At 35.4% G+C, this 20,556-nt stretch overlaps 2 protein-coding genes across 5 annotated transcripts in view; both read right to left on the bottom strand.

Moving 5' to 3' along the window:
* twin (CCR4-NOT transcription complex subunit 6-like twin) overlaps nt 1–20,556 on the bottom strand; it is a 194,626-nt gene that overhangs the window by 144,368 nt on the left and 29,702 nt on the right. The window lies entirely within an intron of this gene.
* LOC149908598 (uncharacterized) lies at nt 5,633–9,028 on the bottom strand. The gene has a single exon (XM_090102064.1). The coding sequence runs from the start codon at nt 8,841–8,843 to the stop codon at nt 7,446–7,448; it is 1,398 nt and encodes a 465-aa protein (XP_089958190.1). The 5' UTR covers nt 8,844–9,028; the 3' UTR covers nt 5,633–7,445.

The following is a 20,556-nucleotide window of genomic DNA, read 5'->3' as shown; positions in this document are numbered from 1 at the left end:
TGATACACAAAATTCTAGTTCCGTGGAAACTCCCGAAATAACCTTCGTGGAAACCTTAAAAACATAAACTTAAAAATCTCATAAATCAAAAGGAATCTACATATGCCATCGATTTCCTGAACGATCTTTGAAAACGCCGAACGAGTTAAAATTTTCATCACATCTCCACACCACTTCACAGACACCGTGTTTATATTGGCATCCGTTCAAAATCAGATAGCGGAATGGCCAACGCCTAAATCTAATTCATTACAATCAAATCCTTACTGTAGACCTCCTCGGCGTTCGTGCGTCGACCCAGTGCTGCATTTAGCCATTACGTCGCTTTAAATTAGAATATTGCTCTGACCGCCAGTCGTCCTTACGGCTAAACAAAAATATGGCTTTCAGTGTGACAAATGGAGATAATACGTTGCTATCAAGAACGCCGCGCGGCGTGCAGACTGCTCTTTGTGTATTGAAGACAAATATAAATTATAATGCAATTTACCTGAATGACTTTGAAATAAAGTTTCGCTATTACAATGAAATTTTATTTTCGAAATTAGTCTTATGACAAGTTCCGATAGACATAAATCGTCTCATCTTTACTAAAACTAGACTAGAATTCTGAAAACTGTTTTATAACCTATTAGCATACTAAATAAGGGATATGTAGAATTACGACAGATAGTTAAATATAACTTTTATTCCTTTTAAACCTGTTTATTTTATGGCTTACAACTCTAGTGGCATCTCGTAATTTAAAGGCGAAATGTTGACACCACATTTATCATATCAAAGTGGATATTATTTAGCTTTTAGCTTACCAGACAAAGCCTCAAAATGTTTTATAACTACAGTTTAATATAACCTATCCTTACAGCCCACCGAGCGTGGAGTCGAATGAATTTATAATTGTCACCATTATATATCATTTAAGTATCACCCAAGATTCAAATTACATTTCCCACGAGATGAAAGAATATGAGCATAAATCTTCGTGCAAATAAAAATATTTTCCATTTAACAAGCCAACAATGAAATTCTGCTGCGCAATTTTTACGACGTACGTCCGTCTACGATAAATTGATTTTACCAAAACTTGCAATGAAAATAGCCGAATCCCGAGATTTATAGAGTAAAGAGTGTTGAGAGACAAATGATGTGTAAAAACGCGTAAGTTGGTTTTACAACAAAGTATTTGTGCTGTTATAACATTAAAATTTCTACAATGTAAATATTTCTACATCAATGCAACAATTCATATCTCAACTCAAACGCAACATGCATTTAACGATTAGTAAAATTGGCTAACACACGTAATTCGCCAACATTAATCGCTTACAGCGCTGCGATGTTGCAAGTGAAAGCGCAGGTGAAACTTGAGAACGGAAACTAGTCAGCTTTCTACCCCGCCTCCTGTCGTTGAAATGAAAACTAACCCTGCCTGCATTTAGACATTGCTCTATGAATAAAGTTGCGGCCGATTTATGCGACAAACCTATATAAAGAGAAACGGCGAAGGGCCGAGTGGATTAAGTTATATCTTCGGAAATCAAACGTGTATCTTTCACTGAACGTTATAATTTAAACCAATGCACGCGACCACTATTCAATATTACAAATTCTTATTTAATAAAACATTTATAGGAATAGTAATGCACGACTTTTACGTAAATTAAGTAAGAAGACATTAATAATCCATACTAATATTATAAATGCGAAAGTAACTCTGTCTGTCTGTCTGTTACTCAATCACGCCTAAACTACTGAACCAATTTGCATGAAATTTGGTATGGCGATATTTTGATACCCGAGAAAGGACATAGGCTACCTTTTATTGTGAAATATGTACCACGGGCGAAGCCGGGGCGGACCTCTAGTGCAAGATAATTAAGAAATTAAAGTTGGAATTAAATAATTCGCACACTTAAAGACTTTGACATTTTTATATAATATGTTAATGCAACGATTAAATGAAGAGTCAAGGTTTATTCTACCGGTGTTATTTAAGTGTATGCTTATAAAATCTTCTAATGTGGCAATTAGTAAACTAAAACATGCATTTTTAGGCCTTCTGTTACGAAACTAAACATCAATTATATAAGCGACCTCGCAAATCATATGTTAATTATATAATATAATATTTATAAATATTCAGTAGTCATTGAATCACTTAAAATCCATCGAATATTGTTAAGACGTTTCTTTTATTTATATCGATATGAAAAATTCAATTACAGTAATTGCGTTATTTTCGTTGTTTCAGAGATAAGCTTTTTTTTGTTGTTTTTCCTCATCATTCTTATCTAAATAATTAAAGTACTAAAATATATTTAATTTATACTACGTTTTCAAAAATAAATTACGTCGAACCATTCCCATTTGCGAATCGTATCAACTGCTTGAATCAATTGATCTCACAGCTGATCGATGTTCAAACCCAGGCTATAACTTATTAGTGCTATAGAATATTATCGTTTCTATAGATGTGCATTGTGCAAACACGACGGTAGCCAGCTGTATTCAAACAATCCCATAGTGTTTACATTGTCGTGTTAGCGGCAAGGTCGACAGCCGCCACGTGCTCTCTACACTGTTTCATATCTACTGCTACTGTTTTATGGTTTTATATAGATTATTACTAGATTGCCGCGCGCGGCTTCGTCCGTTTTGTATAAAAGTTACCTTTTATATAATCAAACCTTCCTCAAAAATCACTCTTTTTTTAAACCCTATCAAAATATGTAGGTACGTGCGTACTTTAAAGATCGTCATGTCATACAGACACAGACTGCGGAAAGCGACTTTGTTTTTCACTATGTACCTAGTGATAATGTACGAATATATTTCAATGTATTTGTTAAAATTAATAGGAACTAATCATCACTTTGTACTTATATAGAATAACAGTTAAGACAAAAACGGATATTTTTTAACATGTTAAAGTTAATTCTCTGAAATTCGATGTCTCGTAATTGATATTCAATTTAGATTATTGAACATAATTATCAACACCGTTTCCGAGAAACATCCATCGAAGATGTAGGCATATAATAAACCCATGCTATGCTAGATAATAATTGTATAGTATAAATTACATCGCCTTTTGCGTTGTAAGTACCTACATCGCACGAGAGGTCAAAGATTAAGGTTTCGTCCTAAATAGAGCTAGTTGACGTATTTATACCAACCATTAACAAGATGACATATGGTAATCATGCCACATCACCGCATAGACAATTAGGATCAATTACTGGGCTCACTATTGTATTGAATACACTTACACCTCGTTATAAATAACACCAAAGATAAAGACATAAGAATCCGCGAATGATATGAAAAATTTCGGTGGAACATAAGATTAGCCATAATTTCTTGTTTGGTAAAATTTCGCGGTTGTTCGTAATTCAAGAACTTTGCTAACGTTGTTAATCTACACATAATAACATATAGGCAAGGCACCTACGAGATTATATTATATGTAATATGTAAATTAAACATCTCTCATAACTTATGTTTTCCATAAGCTTACGTTGAATACATGCTATTATTTATTCATAACGTTTATTGTTTAATTTATCCTCCTCGACGATAATACCAACACATAACCAATAAGTCTATCGTAGCAGGAAGTTTTACACAGAGTAATCATTAAATTAATACAATAAGTATATAATTTAAACGCCAGCATCATAGTATTAAACTATATTAGCGTGATGATAAATAACCTATAGCCTTCCTCGATAAATGGGCTATCTAACACCGAAATATTTATCTAAGCGGACCAGTAGTTCCCTAGATTAGCGCGTTCAAACAAACAAACTCTTCAGCTTTATAATATTATAGTACAGATTATATCTAGATATTTATCCGTAACACCAGCGAGCCAGTCATCAAACGTAATCACGTCAAATCCCAATGCTACATGACGATAAATTATCTTGTCCTTGTATAGAAAGGTCAAATGAAAAAGTTATTCGTCTGAAGGTCGAAATCGTTCACGAATCGAGATCTGAAATTCACAAACAAGTCCATAAAGTGGCTTAGTGAAAATAACAATGATTCATCTAATATATTTAGCTACGTACCTACGTCGAGTAGATAATCTATATTGCGATATTAAGAATCGATTATCCAGTATCGATTTTAATACGTGTGAACGTGTTACTTAAATAATTTTGGACTATAGTTAGACTCACTATAAAATAGACCTTAGTGATTAAAAATAAATACATTATGAGATTAACAATAAATCCCAACACAAAAGGCTCGTAAATCTAGCAACCGTTTAAAAACGAAAGCAATCACAGCATTCAGTCCGTTTTAACACACGTCGTTCTAAAAACCTAAATTTTCGCTTCCCATCTTTAGAGTGACCCACAAACTGTAAAGACGAACTGTTGATATAAACCCTTTCCTATTCTATAAGAACTACGTAAATAAAAGTAGGTATATAGTTCGTAAATTGATAACAGTGTCCAAGAACAAACAGAAACTTATTTATGAACTTAATTAGTGAGGGAATAAGGAAGAATTAACGACTATAGTTCAGTACAGCCATAAAATCGCAGAGCAAACAACCATCGTGACATTGACCAAGAATGTCCTTGCTGGAACAAAGTAGTGTACAATGATTGTACATAATACATAATGTTGTGTACATAAACGTCGAACAAACACATTTGTTCGGAATATTTTCGTGTTGTAATAACATAATAAGTAATGATACGAAACATTACAATCGCTTGGAACCCGTTCTGCAGCGGTCGATTGCTTTTAATTAAGTGTTAAGTAATATTATTTCACAGCGGTATCAAGGTCTATATTATAAAAAAAAAACAATCTCATTCAATCAAATACACTTAGAGGATACTTAAGTATTCGTATTCAATTCAGTTTTCGATTATTGGACATACGAGACTTAGTAATGATTTAAATGAAAATTTTAAAATCTAAAAAATATCCGATGTTTTAAAATATTTTTTATACGAAATTTTGTCGAACGTTTTTTTCACCATATCAGTTTGATAAAATACAAATAATCCTCAACAATTTATCGATACGCTAACTTATAATCAGTAGCTAAACGTTAGTTTGTCAACAAGTATTCAACATTACTTAGAGGCGCGTAACGAAAAGGTGTTCGAGCACAATTGAAAGTCGAGTTCGCGAGTTACGTAAACGCAAATGTTTACAAAACAACTAGAGAATTCTTAAACTTTTATAGGCTCGTTAAAATCGCTTTTCGTATGATAATAATCTTTGTTTAGAAGATGTGTGTGCTGAATAACATTAGAACAATTTAGCATTTAAGATTTTGCTATCCTTAAATGGAAAGTCCAATATAGGGCCCTATATCAATATTACGATGCGAAATCTACTGAAAAACAACAAAAAAATTCTTCAATATGATAATATTAATATCTGTCCGTTATCAGTTATCACGGCAAGCCCATAACTTTAGTTTATAAAAATAATAATCCTTTGTCGACGAAGTCTAAGCATAAGCAATGTTGTAATGTTGTAATTCAACAAAAAATACAATCTAATATTTTTCTTAGCACAAAAAGGAAAAATATGTACGATTGAACTTGACACGTACAAGGAGTGCTCAATTACATCAGTCACTAAAATAAAACAAAATATATCAGGGCATGATGGTTTTTATTGTACAAAAATAGTGTGCAAGCGTGTAACTCGTGCTTCACGACGTACACAAACAAAATTGTAAACCTATATAATTTTATGTATAAAATGCATTCACTCAGTAAGTTAAACATAGCCTATGTTTTTAAAATTACACTGCATGTATCGCTGAGTTTTACAACTGCGAATATCGTTCGCCTCCTTGATCCCACGAAATGAAGGCTCGACGTCGAAATAAGCAATTTTTCACGTATAAAATATTCAAATCGTAATAAAGTTTCGACGAAGAAATAATATCACTCGGATTTCGAGCTCGAAAACGAGCCAACAGTCTACTAGAGACCGGTTTATTAAGCGATAATGCTAGTCGTAAATAAATCAAAGACGCATTCTCACTAATATGCATTAAGGTTAGAATTTTTATAGATAACAAACTGCTATAACTTCTCGTCTACGTCGAGCCTATCGTAAAGAAAAAATAAAGAAAAGATATATCATGTAATCCCACGCACGCGCGAAGCAATAAGCAAACAACGCAATGCTAAAATAAAAATGTAAGAACAACGTCCCATGGAGCGTAAAACCCAACGATAGTACGGGGTACAATTCATGTATAACTTAGTTATATTCACATTATCTACATTATTATGGAACTTCGTCTGGCGTGCATTAAAGCATTGGACCCACAAGAGAAAAGTCAACATATAAAAACGAACTCTTTATTCGGTTGTTTATAAATGCAGTGACTCAAAGTAAGCTTACATCGAATGGTAATGATACGAAGAAACTAAATAAATAATCGTACAAGTATTTGTTAATAGAAATATTTATCGTAATCGGAAATACTGGAGTGAATAACCTACATGTTTATTTAACAAATACTGATAAGGAGATGTGTAAAGAAAAAAAAAGTATCGTGTATTAACTAACGTCTTATCTCCACCGAATACTTTGTCACAAATGTTGAAAATATTAGTAAGTTGCGACACACAAGCAATTGTAGCGCAGCTTATGAATATTCTATAACGCTTGATTGATGATTATGACCAGATTGATAGAGTAAAGTTGTTACGTGGTAAATGTTTATGAAATTGTTATGAATTTTAATAAGATTGATCGGTGTAATATTAAGCGTGATAACAATGTTTGAGCAATACTTAAATATGGTTAATTATGGGATTAATGGTTGATGTTGACATCATAACCTAAAAGGGTTTATTTGTTCGTGTTAAACGACTAACAATGTAATAGGTGCGCGGTATCCATTAAAATAAGTAAATGGTATATAAACATTGGCGTTAAATGAAAATATAATGGAGATGACTGTATTATACGTCGAAAGCATTTATGTGCAAAGTGAGCCGCGTGAAGCAATGAAAAAGTTATTAGCCGTATGAACCGGTGTGCGCGAGGCGCCGCCCGGAACGGAGCGCGGTGAAAACCGCGGGAAACCGCAATACTCGCGCAACGGTGTCAGTAGTGTGAACGCTAATTGCGCACGAGTCATGGCATCTATAACGTTAGAAAACTTTACGTTTAAAAAACATTTTTACCCACTTATTATACAGTTTCTAAACGCATACGCGACCAGACAAAGTTCCATGTCAGTTTCCTACGCTATTGTTAAAAATAAATTAATTATAAAATCTACAGGAAACCGAATCGGAGATCTCAATGTATCGGGTCGTGTGAGACGCTCCGTGCATGCCTCTCGCTGTGACGATTTGAGTCCAGCTCAAATGGCGAGCGTAGAGCCCTCTGGACTTACAAGCACGCATCCAATTAACATTATTTATACAAAGATCACAAGGAGTTCAGGCAGAAACTAAGGCTAAATCACAAATGTTGCGAGAGGCCTCGCCGGTAACGTAGGCCGACGAACACCCCGAATCCACAGTCTCACTCTTTATGCTATTAGCACTAGATACGATTCTGTCACTGTTCACCGCACTGTTTAATTTTGTTTCGTTATCTTTAATCGTACATCTGTTTACAACACTTCCACTTTTATCGTCAAAAAACGAACGGCGCTCCGTGTTCGTCGCCGTGGGCGAGGTCGAAAATAATTTGATTTCCAGGTCACGATGTCCATTCATCGACGTGACGATTTCGGACGATATTTCCAAAGCGAGCGGTGATCGTGGTTCTGGGGAACTAGTTCTTCTAGCCGGTGGAAATAATGAATATAAATTAGGGGCCGATAATGTGTCGTTATTATTCATTTCTCTTTTTTCTGGCATTCGCGCGGATGGATCGCTCCAACTGCGCCGCAACATTGTATCCGCACCTCTTCTTCCGAGTGGCCCAACAACTTTCATCGATTCCTCTAATTTTGTAGGAGGAAAGTCGCCACTAGAATTTTCGTCCAAAAAATGCGCAATAGAGTCAGCGTCCCAAATTTGCCCCACGGGGTCACAATAACGACACTGACAAGAACTCACGGCAGATTCGGAGGGTGAAACGGCCTCCGTTAATCCAAAACGAGTAGCCTCTAATGCCTCACCTAACGCAGTCACTCTATAAGTCTCGGGCACTGGATCCGGGTAATCAAGTACTTTCACGTCTAAACGATACGGTAATGACACCTCTCGGCAATAAGATTCCTCGTAGTGCGACGCGGATCCCATATTTGTAACAGTGCAATGATCAACTTCACCCAGTTCCAGTCCGGCATTGGAGATATCGTGCGGGACTATGTTATTCGGTTTTCTGTCTTTTTTACGCCGTTTTCTAGGTTTAATTATCCGTGGCAACATGGTTTCAGAATTTGTCGAGCCGGAACTTTCATCGCTAGCGACGCTGACCGCGTCCGTGTTATTGTTGCGTCCATTTCGATTAGAACGCGACTGCTGTTGTTGATTTCGCGGCCTAGATCCTTCGGACACTTCACAATTGTCTCTGGTAATATGTTCAGTGAGTCCGTTGGGTCGATGGTTACGTTGCTCGGGGACGGTAGTGAACTTTCGTCGATCGTGTCTATTTTGTATGATGAGGGGTGCGCCTTGAGCGTGCATAGCAAGCTTTGACACAGGCGTATTCCTCTGCTGTTGCATGCGCCCTGCCATGGATATGAGGGGAGCTCCCAGCCAAGCGTTCGGATGTGGCATTCCATAAGGTGGGTAATATGGTGGCGGAAATCCCGGTGCGGTGGCAGCGTAGTGAGGGCGAGGGTGTTCGCGGCGCCCGAGGGCGGCGCGCTCACCCGGACTCATATCGTCGAAGCGTAAGTTTAACCCATATTAGAAAAAATAATTTTCACTGTCACGGCAAAAGTCCCACTTGAAACGCGATGTCGTAATCGTAAACTAACATCGGAGGCGAGCAGAGTGACACGTGCGTACGTCGCCGCAGTCGTCTGTAGACTGAAGTGAATGAGCGCGAGTCGGCCGCGGCCGCAATAGCCTAGTGGGAGTGCCGCCTCGAACCATACGACTATCGCCGGCATCGATGCACAGGAAAGCTCTACAGCCCTAATCGCTTCGTAATTAAACCGTTGTTTACTTTCCTAGCGGTCTAAAAAATTATATGCCGTAACATGTGGATTCGACGCGAGACATCTTTACAGTCTAACCTCTTAATTTTGTGAAAGTGAGTTCAATTTATTGTTTCCGTTTATTGAATAATAAATTATTTAAAATAAATATTAAATGAAATATTGTCTTAAAAAAATTACTTACCATCACACGACGACGACGAATTATACTTTCAAGAAACATACCTAAAACAAACAAACAATAATGAGCGAATTGTTTTACATAACAATTAGCAAGTCTAAAATAATTTATTTAATTAAGTTCATATTAAAGAAATTAAGTAGATGCATTATAATTAATATTTAATGTCTACACTTTACATTAGTTTTGTTCCAATAAGTTAATTTAAATTAGTTATATTTCTAGAATCATAAACATTATCATCATATGGACTAAATTATCCGTACATCTCCCAGTTCTAGAAAGAAAGAAAGAAGAAGAAAGAAAGAATGTTTATTTATATTTCTACAACATATGTATTAACATCGTATTTCTCAAGACCTTTATGGTTGCTTCATAAACGCACCGTCTATGCACTTTAAGCAGGGTTGCAGTGAAAGTGACGTTGACTCATGCCTCTCTCTCGATTAAACTGCTTTAATAACCGACAGAACCCATGCGCGAGTGCTATAAAAATATAACTTTTATTATCATAGGGATAAATATGAAATTCGATTGTGCGGTGCAATGCTCTCTTGTAGTTTCTAATTCTGTTTAGCGTATGCATAATTGCTGGCTCGTTAATGCCATCTGACTTTCATCGTAACGAATATCGAATGTCGCAATTTGTATGAAACTATGCATTAAGTTACGAAAAAAAAATATTAGGAATAGTTTTAGGAATCGAACTTTATTTAAATTGTAATAAAAGCTCTAGTTAAAATAAATGTATAAAAATGTAATTAATCTTAATACATATTATATTTTAGCACATTATCATTAGCACAGTTTCACATCCTTCAGTTATCAAGAGCGTTTAATTTTTATAAAAAATTCTAATTAAAGAAAAAAAATACTCTCATCTAAAAGAGGATACAATACAAAACAATTACTTCAAAATACCGGAATAGTAAGAGTCATTATTATTGACAAGTAAGCTTATCAGGGACCAATGGGTTATGTAATAGAGAAAGGCTTGCATGGAAAGCTGGCTCGTAAATCGTAATACGACTTAGTAACCAATAGGAGTGCCTTATTACTAAATCCGAAACGTTTATTTAGTCTTCTAATAATAAAAATATGTAGTCAATCAAAAGTAATATGTACTAAAGAATTTAATACAATATTTGACTTGAAATATCATTTAAGATTTTTTGTTATTTTATGGTATTTGAAAGGAATCAGAATTAAATAATAATTAATAAGTACTATTATATTCAACATATACGATATTTTACATTAAAATGCTAAAGTAAATACTATCAACCATCCGTTAAAAAATATTAAGCAACCATAAATAATAAATAAAATATTTTTTATTCTCAATACAAAACTAGCTATCTGCACCCAATAAGTCATAAGTCAACTGGCAAATTCTAATGAAATTGAATAAAAAGGCCAGACATGTTAACATATTATGTATTTTACGCTTATAATTGATTTTATGTGAAATAAATAATATCACAATGTCAAGTTCATTCTATGTGCGTGCATGAATCAATTTATGGCGTCGAAGTTACCAGGCGATTGGACCATTACCTATAGGTATATAATATTTTTACTGTCTTACTCGAATCATATTATATATCTTATCATATAGCTTATCAATGAAGTACATACCTATATAAAAGTTTTAACTGTTAATTCGTATTTCGTCATAATGAAAATGAAGTAGTTTCCCAATTAATCAAAGTTACTATTCCAACAAAACCACCAAACAAACCAGATCGTAAAATCAAACAGAAAACCGAGACACGCCAAGTAATAAAGCAATGTAAAATAATTTCCTCAACGACGCGACGCACAGTGTAACGTGCTGGCCACGGACAATTCGCTATAGCGAAAATTCGCGCGGCGCGACTGGCGGCGCGTCTTGCGAATGAATCAAATGTATGGAAATGTACTGGGCATGCCACGCGCAGCGGCGACCAGCGAGACGACCGGCGAATTTCCCCGAGCGAATCGCGCGGCACGACTAGCGATCGAAACAAATGTATGAGTTATTACGGCGCAGGCCACGGAGTCGAGCGGCAGACGCGGCGACTACTCCCGGAGCGAACTTAATTTAAAATAGTTTGTTTTTTTTTTCGCGAAAATGGAGACGGAAGCTTTTATTGCAGAAATTCTAGCTAGACCAGCTATTTGGAAGTCTAGCCACCCGCAACATAATTTTTCATCATGCCTATATTTTTCATATTTTTGGTGGAATTCTCCGTCTGTAACACGATTTCTATTTAATTCGTGTACTCCACTATATCTTCCAAACATTAAATCTTGAGCAAAAAAGCTGCTACTCTCCAAACAACGTCGAGCTAACTTTGATAAAGCCATCTCGTCTCCTCGTCTACACTGGTCGCGGCGGCGAACGCAACTGCCCGTGGCGTGCTTACCGCGCCGCGCGAATTGCCGCGCCGCCCGTCGCGCCGTCGGTCGCGCCGCCGGTGTCCGTGGCCAAGGTGTAAGGAAATCGCAATCTAGCGGGATTTAATTCAAAATTTGAACTTTGATTTATCTAGCATTTATTGATGTCTATTTATTCCTTAGCTACTATGTAATAGGACAGCTTATTTTTTTATTATGTAGGAAGGTCAACGTTAATATGAAAAATGTTTATATCGGCAGCAAAACGGAGTCACACTCACTGCGTGTTTTCCAGTGTTAATTTGTGCCAATTCCGTTTACTTATTACGAAGCGATTATTAAGTCAATAGTGTTTTTTACTTTATTTATTATAGTGTTAGTGTTTAATACGTAAGTACATACACATTTTGTTTGATTTATAATAGGCAATAATAGGCAAAACCAACCATTTCTGTTAGGACACGAAATATACTTCGATTTATTTAGATTTTAAATTCATTGGACCCGAAAACACATTATATAGCATAATATAGCAAAGTGTATACCATCACAGTAAAGCTGATGATTTAAACTAATTGATGCAACTCAAAAATTTTGCGCTTTTTTGCGGCACCCATACATTTTTTTTCAATTTTCAGCATGGCTATCGAAATAACGAAAATGCAAATTTTCGAAATTTGATCATCTAATAGTAATCAATTTGACGAAGATTTTTCATTTTTTATGTGGTATTATCCTCGTGTAACTTATTATGGATTTTAGAAAAATAAAATCAAGGGTTTGTTGAGAGCATTATGCCAACAAATTGAAGTCAAATCGACTACATGCCATCGTCATCGGGGTCGTTTTTTTTAGAAAAAAATGTGATTTGGTTAAAAACAACTTTTTCGCCTGAAAGTGTTTTACTAACTATAAAAACACTTATTATAACCTATTTCAATTAAACTTAATAATTTCCGTATCATCAGAATTAAATCCCGCTAGATTGCGATTTCCTTACACTGTGCGACGGCTTGAAAAGCGCGTCCCAAAAATGAATTTACGAACGACCCCAAATATTCATTTCGTAGGAACGAACGACGCAGCATTCCACCAAACGACTTTACGAGCCTCATAACTTTTAACAACTGCAAACTTTTCGAATGCAAAGCCTGAAAAAATGCAAATATAGCGAATAAAACACACACGAGCCCCGTTAAGGCTTACGGTAGCCGCAGAAATAATTAGTGCGAGTGATGCGAGCATTAACAACTGAATCAGAAATTGTTGTACTCATTTATATCTCATTTTCATTACCGGAGTGCGTTTGCTGTAATACGTTGATAATTTCTGGAATGTTAATTCACTTAGTGAAATATGTGCACTTCGCGAGATTATCTAAAACATTAAGGCTATCGTCAATTTAATTACAATTTATCACTTTCTTAGCTAAAACATAAGAATAGAAACGGCAGCTACAAATAATAAATTACAATTTCAATTGTGAATCAAGTTAAAGTGTAAACGAAACACGTAACGTTTCGATTTTGTTGTACGCATAATAATATTTCGTGTAACATTATCCAGGCAGAACAACTTTCCATAGAAGCCGGCTATATATCAACCGATGCCGAGTTTGCATATCATGTAACGACTAGAAAGCGATCAGCCGTTTCGTCGACCTTTACGATCGTCGCGTGCTCAGAGAGAATTAATTCGCTCACTCTCACTCTTAGAGATCACATAACTAAAATTGATTTAAAATATTAAATGAAATAGATTTAATAAATTCAATCAAGTTCATAATTCAATAATAGAGGTAGAGATAATGTACAGAAAAGACCACCTAACGAAATTATAACGTTATATTAAAATATGCAAAAAATTAATATAGCTTAGGTAACATATAACAAAAAGTTCTAGGCATTAAATTTATGCAAGATACATAGCGGAATAAAAGAGCGTTTACTTTCCATTTAGAAATAAGTCGTGTATTTAATACTGACAACAAAACCTCGTCAGCGGAGCGTGTCTTATCAAACGGAAAATCTGATCACCTACGTGTCCACTGAGAGAAACGAGACTAGATAGTCTTAAATAGTAAAACACCAAGATAAACTGAACTACACCAGATTTAAATTCAACCTAGAATATTTCTTGATATAGAATTAAAAGCTCTCGTAACCAGACACCATTAGATAGATCAAGTTAACGGAACTTAGATAGCGTTAGATAAAACATCACAAAAATAGAAGAACAGTAAATTGTAAAACAGTAATTATGATTTCAAGTTTTAACTGAAACAAAATTCGCCAGATGGCTGAAATGTAACTAAAGCAAAGAACAAAACATTAACTAAACATAGGCACTTCCATAGATTGATGATGATTGCAACATAATTTCCCAAATAAAGCGCGGATATAAAATATGATGATCACAAGAACGGACTTATTACCGGTTTATGTCCGGTGAAAGTTATTAGGGTATCCACATGGCCCGCTGTATTATGTAAGCGAACGTTTAATTTTACAAGAGGTTCCGGCAAAGGTTTAAATGGGTTAACATTAGCCACGGGTTATAATGCTTTTACGAGGATTACTTTTACAGCCCATTGAATTAATCGTTTTACAATATTGCAGCTGTAAATCTTCTGAATTAATTGAGGCTCGGAATATTAAAAATTTGTATACAAATTAAGCTTTTTACATAATAAATAATATATTTTTATGTAAGTAAATTTCCACGTTATATTCCGGAACGTTTCCCTTTAAGTGCCTGTTTTTACATCGTCAATGAATTCAAATTGATTATTTGCCAAAGCATTTAGAAAGTCATATAAGCTCAAATATTTTTTTCCTGAAATAAGTTCTTAAGAATATATTATAAATTTATAGATTATTTTTATTCTATTTAACAAATTCCAAATCAGCCAATATCACGTTTCGTACCACAGAAACCACCGTAGTAAAAGGAGTGATAAATAAGTTTGCGAAGCGCAAAGGAAAGGAAAATCAACGATCACATTAATTACCGCCGATAACATAAATCTCTTTAGGCAAAGTACTATCAACCAAACAGTAATATTTATTCGCGGCAAATAACTCAGGTCGAATCTCTATAAGCCCAGCCTTTTATGTCACTTTTACACCGGAACTTTGCCATTTCTCAGGAGCGTACAAAAGCTTTTCCGTATTTCTAAATAACTTTTACTTTCTCTTATTCCTCCGGTACTTAGGGTGTGGTTGACTTGCAAAACTATTTCGCAAATAGAATGTTTTGATGCCAAAGTCGGGATTACAATTTCAGTTTTTTTTCATATATATTCGATACCCAGAATCATTTAACGAAATAAAATTTTGTAAATAAAAATAAGATTTGACAGAATAATTAAGTCTACATTACAATCAAAATAAGTAAATCTGACATCACATGCTCCCAAAGGTCACAGACGAACATCATTTAACAAATTCAAGAAAAAAATGATTAGTGACATTGACGAGAACAACTAAATAAACACACCAATCTAACATACGGCTAATAAAAAAAATCAACTCAATACTGCGTCACAAAACCACATGAGTAGAAAGACGGAACAGAGACTAAGCTTCAAACAAACGCGAGAATCGATTGCACTACTACAAGTACGCGGGGCCATGTGTGTGTGTGTCTCTGGCCGCTTGTCGCGTACGCAGCGATTCTGGAAAAAACCGGTTTGCGCTTGCACAGGCAGAGGACAGTCTCAGGGTTGATACGACGCACATTGTTTGTTTTATTAGTTGCAACTTGCAAGTTTGAATATTTTAATATAAAACGTAATATTTCATTGTCAAAAATGGTTGTTTATTGTACTGTTTGTATGAATAATAGTAGAAAAACTAAAAATATATCATACTTCAACTATCTCAAGGAGTACAATAGGTGAGTAAATATTATTTTGATTATTACTTTTTCAAGTCAGTACCTACTTGCGTTTATTTTATTAGGTCCTTTTTTAATAAGATGAGAATTGTACATGGTGTGTTTTTACCTTTCATTATTATTACAAGTTTAGCATTTGTAAGTATGTATGTATGTATCGTAAGTGTGTACATACCTAGGTTGGGTTGTAGTAGGTAGTTTTGTTTAATTTGTCTTAACCTATTGTGACAACCCTACCAAAATAGGTAACAATTTTGCACGTTCTTAAGAAGCTTAGTCTCTGTTCCGTCTTTCTACTCATGTGACAAAACACCATAAAGTACTACAGAAGTATGAACCACACACGCATCGAAACAGCTACGTGAAAAGCGAACCAACCGTTCGCTTGCATACAAATCACCAGACCCATAAACACCCAACCTAAAACACGTCACGAAGAAACTTATCAAACGATCAAACCAGTTACAGGTGTTACGCAAGCCGCTTTTACCCGCCATCTGAATCATTGTATCGGTTCCGGATGTGCGGCCGCTCGCAAATGAGTCGATTTGGTTTTACATTTCTCCGGACGCGGATTTCTCTTTATAACTTACGTAATGTGCAACTGCCGAGCGCTGGATACTATCTCTCCTCGGCGCGGTTACGAAATATCGAAATGTGTTGGCTAGCTAGGCTAGGTTGCTTTTATTTTTATGGAATCCATTTCTGTGTCGACATTCTATACGATTTTAAATTTATCACATCATTCATAAGTTAAAATGATAAAGAGATTCTATAATCCAATAGGCTCTAAAAACAGTAGGATCAAAACTTATAACTTAACAATATTGTTAGAAACCATTCTATAAATAACATTTTAGACACCTCAAATTAAGAATACTTTTACACGTCGCAAATAATTAATTAAACTATCAAGAACGCACCATTAACGCAAATCAATAAACATCAAACAGAAACTTGCTAATACGTATTTGCGGTCACATGCCATAAATTATCGCCTCCTACTTTCCACACTCTCTTGATTTAAGCAGGACCTAATGATAACCGGTATGAGGCGCATTGGGCAATGTCTCGACAGAAATCCAGGGCACTACAATGAAATAAAGGAACCTGCCCCCGTACCATGAGATCTTACAGCAGTAATATTTCCAGTGTGAAAGAATGACAGAACTATATAGGTCGTTTATCACCATAATTTTCCCTGGACATAATACTATTCTAAGACCATGGTAAGCCCCATGTAGAAAGCAATATTTAACGCTACAAACTGGGCAACGGCTAATGAAAATGTCCAATAATTGGCCGCATAAACAATCTCATGACTTGACAGCTTGGTGTTATCGCTATAATTATTTGACACGAACCTGTTACGGTTTGTGAATATTCCACTTTCGTGATTTCACCAGAGTCCTTCATCTATAATTGTTTACTAGAAATTGTTGATAATTGGCAGCAGTTTGAAAAGTAAGATCGTTTCAATATTTATTTTATTCGAGAAATCGAAAGTTATTTTCGTTTTATGGATCTGTTATGAACACTTATTGTGACTTTAGTGAAATTTTACTTGAAGTGCTTTGGGAATAAGTAATAAAATATGATGGTCTTTTCTCTGAAAAATAAAAAATCGATCTAATAAAACTTGTGAAATAAATACTACAGCATTTATTATTAAGAAGAGGTACATTCCTTGAAACAAAATTTTAAATTCTAATCTTTAGAATGAGTACTTATTATTCAAAATGGGTTTATCAATATGTTTACTTTAATACCTCATGCATTACTAATAGCATATGTAATATGAATAGATAAATACATAATTTATTACACCGCTTATCTACCCAACTCATTATAAACGCATTTAACCACAAATATCTCATCACCAAAAGAATCATTGTCTCTTGGCTTTACAGTATTATCAAATGGAGTGTGGACGCTGCAGCTGTTAGTGTGTATTACAAAATCGCTTTAGAGACCTTTCAAAGTCAGGCACCTTCACCCGTGAGTGGCTAAGTCGGTTTATATTACCCGCCTAATGCGATTTTGATTGGCACGACAACACTTTCACTGCTCTAAGCGCTAATGCTATGGTTCCTTTATTCTCTTAAGCCCCGTCTGCCATGAAACACGCAACAGATTCGCGGAAACCTTTCGTACGGATTGCACAATCACGGAAATCTGCTACCTAGCCTTAGGCACTGTAGAGCGATTTTAGTATTCAGTTCGGTAGTAAATTGCCGTCTAACTACCACATGAATTTTTATGACCATTGTCTTATTATAATACATAAATTGTTAACTTGGAAAGATTTAACTATGTATCTGTCTAGCTCGTCTCGACTACTCGATAAGATTTATACGACAAAACGCATTATAAATCGTCATCACATCGTCTCCGTTTACGCAAAAGCTCAACATAAATAGAATTTTTTTTAAAGAAATTGCAACTTAATGCTGAATTATTCGCGTTCACAGCACGAGCTAAGTTTACGAGGCAATAAACAACTCCGTGTCGAGCCTCTAAGATCACGGCATGACCTATCAACTCGCGACGACCGTCATTTGTATTCTATTCGACAATAAATCGAAGGATTCCTACGACAATGTACTGTGCGATGTCATTAGAAACAGATCTACGATGCTTGGACATTCGTAAATTACTCGTAATGCAAATCCGAGCTTCTAAAATACAAAGATATTTATCAAAAGATATTGAGGAAAGGCGAACAATGTCAGAAAACTTCGTAATCAGGATATCTCTGTTGTTTATGCCCAACCATACCTGCATCATAATGATAAACATCTTTTTCAAATTAGCCTTAAGGGCTCCGTATCCTAGAGTTTACGTGATGGTATAAAATTTTATGATGCGTTGTATTTTGCGTATAAATTTGCTCATTCTGTATTTAAACTCGCTCAGTTTGAACGCTTGAAATGAAATTAAATCCACTGCGAGATATGTGAATATTAATCAAAAGAACAGTTCACGCAAAGTCGAAACAGATTTAAATTATACGCTAGAGTAATTAACAGAACCGTCTAAAATAAGCTAAAACGACCTTTATATTGAAGACAGGACGTTCGTCCGCCCTTCATGCAACTGACAATAACTTTTATGTAACTAAATTACACCGTGTTAACTACTGTACTGACCGAGACGAAAACATCGCCAAAGAAATCCGAGAACTTATTGAGTATCACAAAGAGAGACTGCTATTGAGATTTTTCAAGAGTATATTGCTTGCTTTATGTGAGTACTTCTATTGGAGTGCTGGCGTTGAAATGCTAAAAAGTTTTTGGTGTTTGAAATTTGAAGTAGATAATAATTTTTAAAATCACCACAAGAAATAGTTTACGATCGGCGGTTGAAAAACAACAGTGTCATACTAAATTAATTCGTAGAAGTCATATTAAAATTCATATGGTCTGGTTTCTATATAAAAATATACATAAGTGATTGTGATATAATCTCTATGACATCTCATTTATAGTTTACAGTATGCTAGACTGATAAATTGTTGCATTTTTATGTTATCAAGGCGAATAAAAAATGTACACGCAAATATGAAAATGGAATTAAACTTTCGTCTAACAAAAAACAATTTACTCGTAAATCTTGATATACTCCATCACGGCGAAAGCAATATGAATGTAGCCGTGGGTAAAGCAGTGTAACAAAAATTTAGACGTTTCAACGAAATCGCAAAGGGCACCTTTAGAACAATAATAACTCTGCACATTAACTTCTGCAACGTCTGAGAACAAATGTAGCGATTAGCGAAATATCGCACGATCGATAACAAACAGATGCATTTCAAAGCAAACTAAACATTGGCAGTTATAAAACTTTCGCATTGAAAACAAAAGAGACAAAGACCGAAATAATAAATTTAATTGTAGCAATCCAAGCGATTGTAGCGATCGCTGAAAGTTTTCACTTTATGATATTGGATACAAGATAGGGTTTGAAGGGACGTAGGGTAACATCAGCGTCCTCTAGACTACGCCCCGGCGGGACAAGGTCGGCCCGCCCTTGCATCTACCGTCCGCCCTTAACGTACTCGGGGCCACAGAAAGCGTCTGTGTACTTGTGTCTTATATCACCGTGTAACCAATGGCCCGGTATTCTGTAATGGTTCTTGGTCTGACCATGCGTGACAGAAGCGCCGCAAGCGAGCTTTGTCTAAGGTTCCGTGCGATCGTTTAAATCCTCATTGCATAAGCGATAATAGACAGTTTCTGGTACATTGAGTTGCCAACGTATAATATGCTTAGTTACTTTCGTGTCAAGGTGAAGTCAAGTTGGCTTTTATTTTTACTTTTACTATCTTAAATTCTGGCAAACCAAATCTTGATGAGTCAAATACCACTTATTCATTTGCACATTCGTTATAGTAGCTATAAAAGGACCTGATTCTTATAGTACCAAAGTATATTTCTGTGGCTATACGCATTATCACTGATGGGCAATAGAGATTGATTTATCGAGCGGTCAGGAGTATTCCCGGCTATTTTTTGATGATACCTACACGTGCGTGATTCGATTTAACGACGTCATATCTCACCGATTTGATGGTCTGATAAAACTCGATTCAAGGGTACGCGGTGGATCACAATGATAATGCTTTCATCCTGATGTATGATAAATTTTTAGAAGCACGGAAAAACGTTGATTTGTGATAAGAAATAATAGATATACTACCCTTTTTTCGAAACAGCAGTTTTAATCTTTTGAAAGAGATAGTGCATACATAATTGTCTTTAATAACTCGCGTGATTTCACCGAAAATATGTTACTTATGCTTATTTGTGGCACAACATTGTATTTCATTTTTCTCATCTTCAATTCATTGCCAACAATACAATCAGTTTAAAACCAAATTCGTGAAAGCGACCACAGCCTACTTAATATTAATTTGCATTTAATAAACCACTGTTTGACCTTAATCCGGTGTCTAAGAAGATTTTTTTCTCGTGAT

The sequence above is a fragment of the Colias eurytheme genome, chromosome 5 (genome assembly GCF_061535395.1).
Source record: "Colias eurytheme isolate Ceu_HAF_F1 chromosome 5, ilColEury1 Martin Lab GWU primary, whole genome shotgun sequence".
NCBI lineage: Eukaryota > Metazoa > Arthropoda > Insecta > Lepidoptera > Pieridae > Colias > Colias eurytheme.
This window is presented reverse-complemented; position numbering and strand designations above follow the sequence as displayed.

Coding starts and splice junctions, on each gene's coding strand:
- LOC149908598 (XM_090102064.1), bottom strand. CDS start 8,843: ATGAGTCCGGGTGAGCGCGCCGCCCTCGGGCGCCGCGAACACCCTCGC.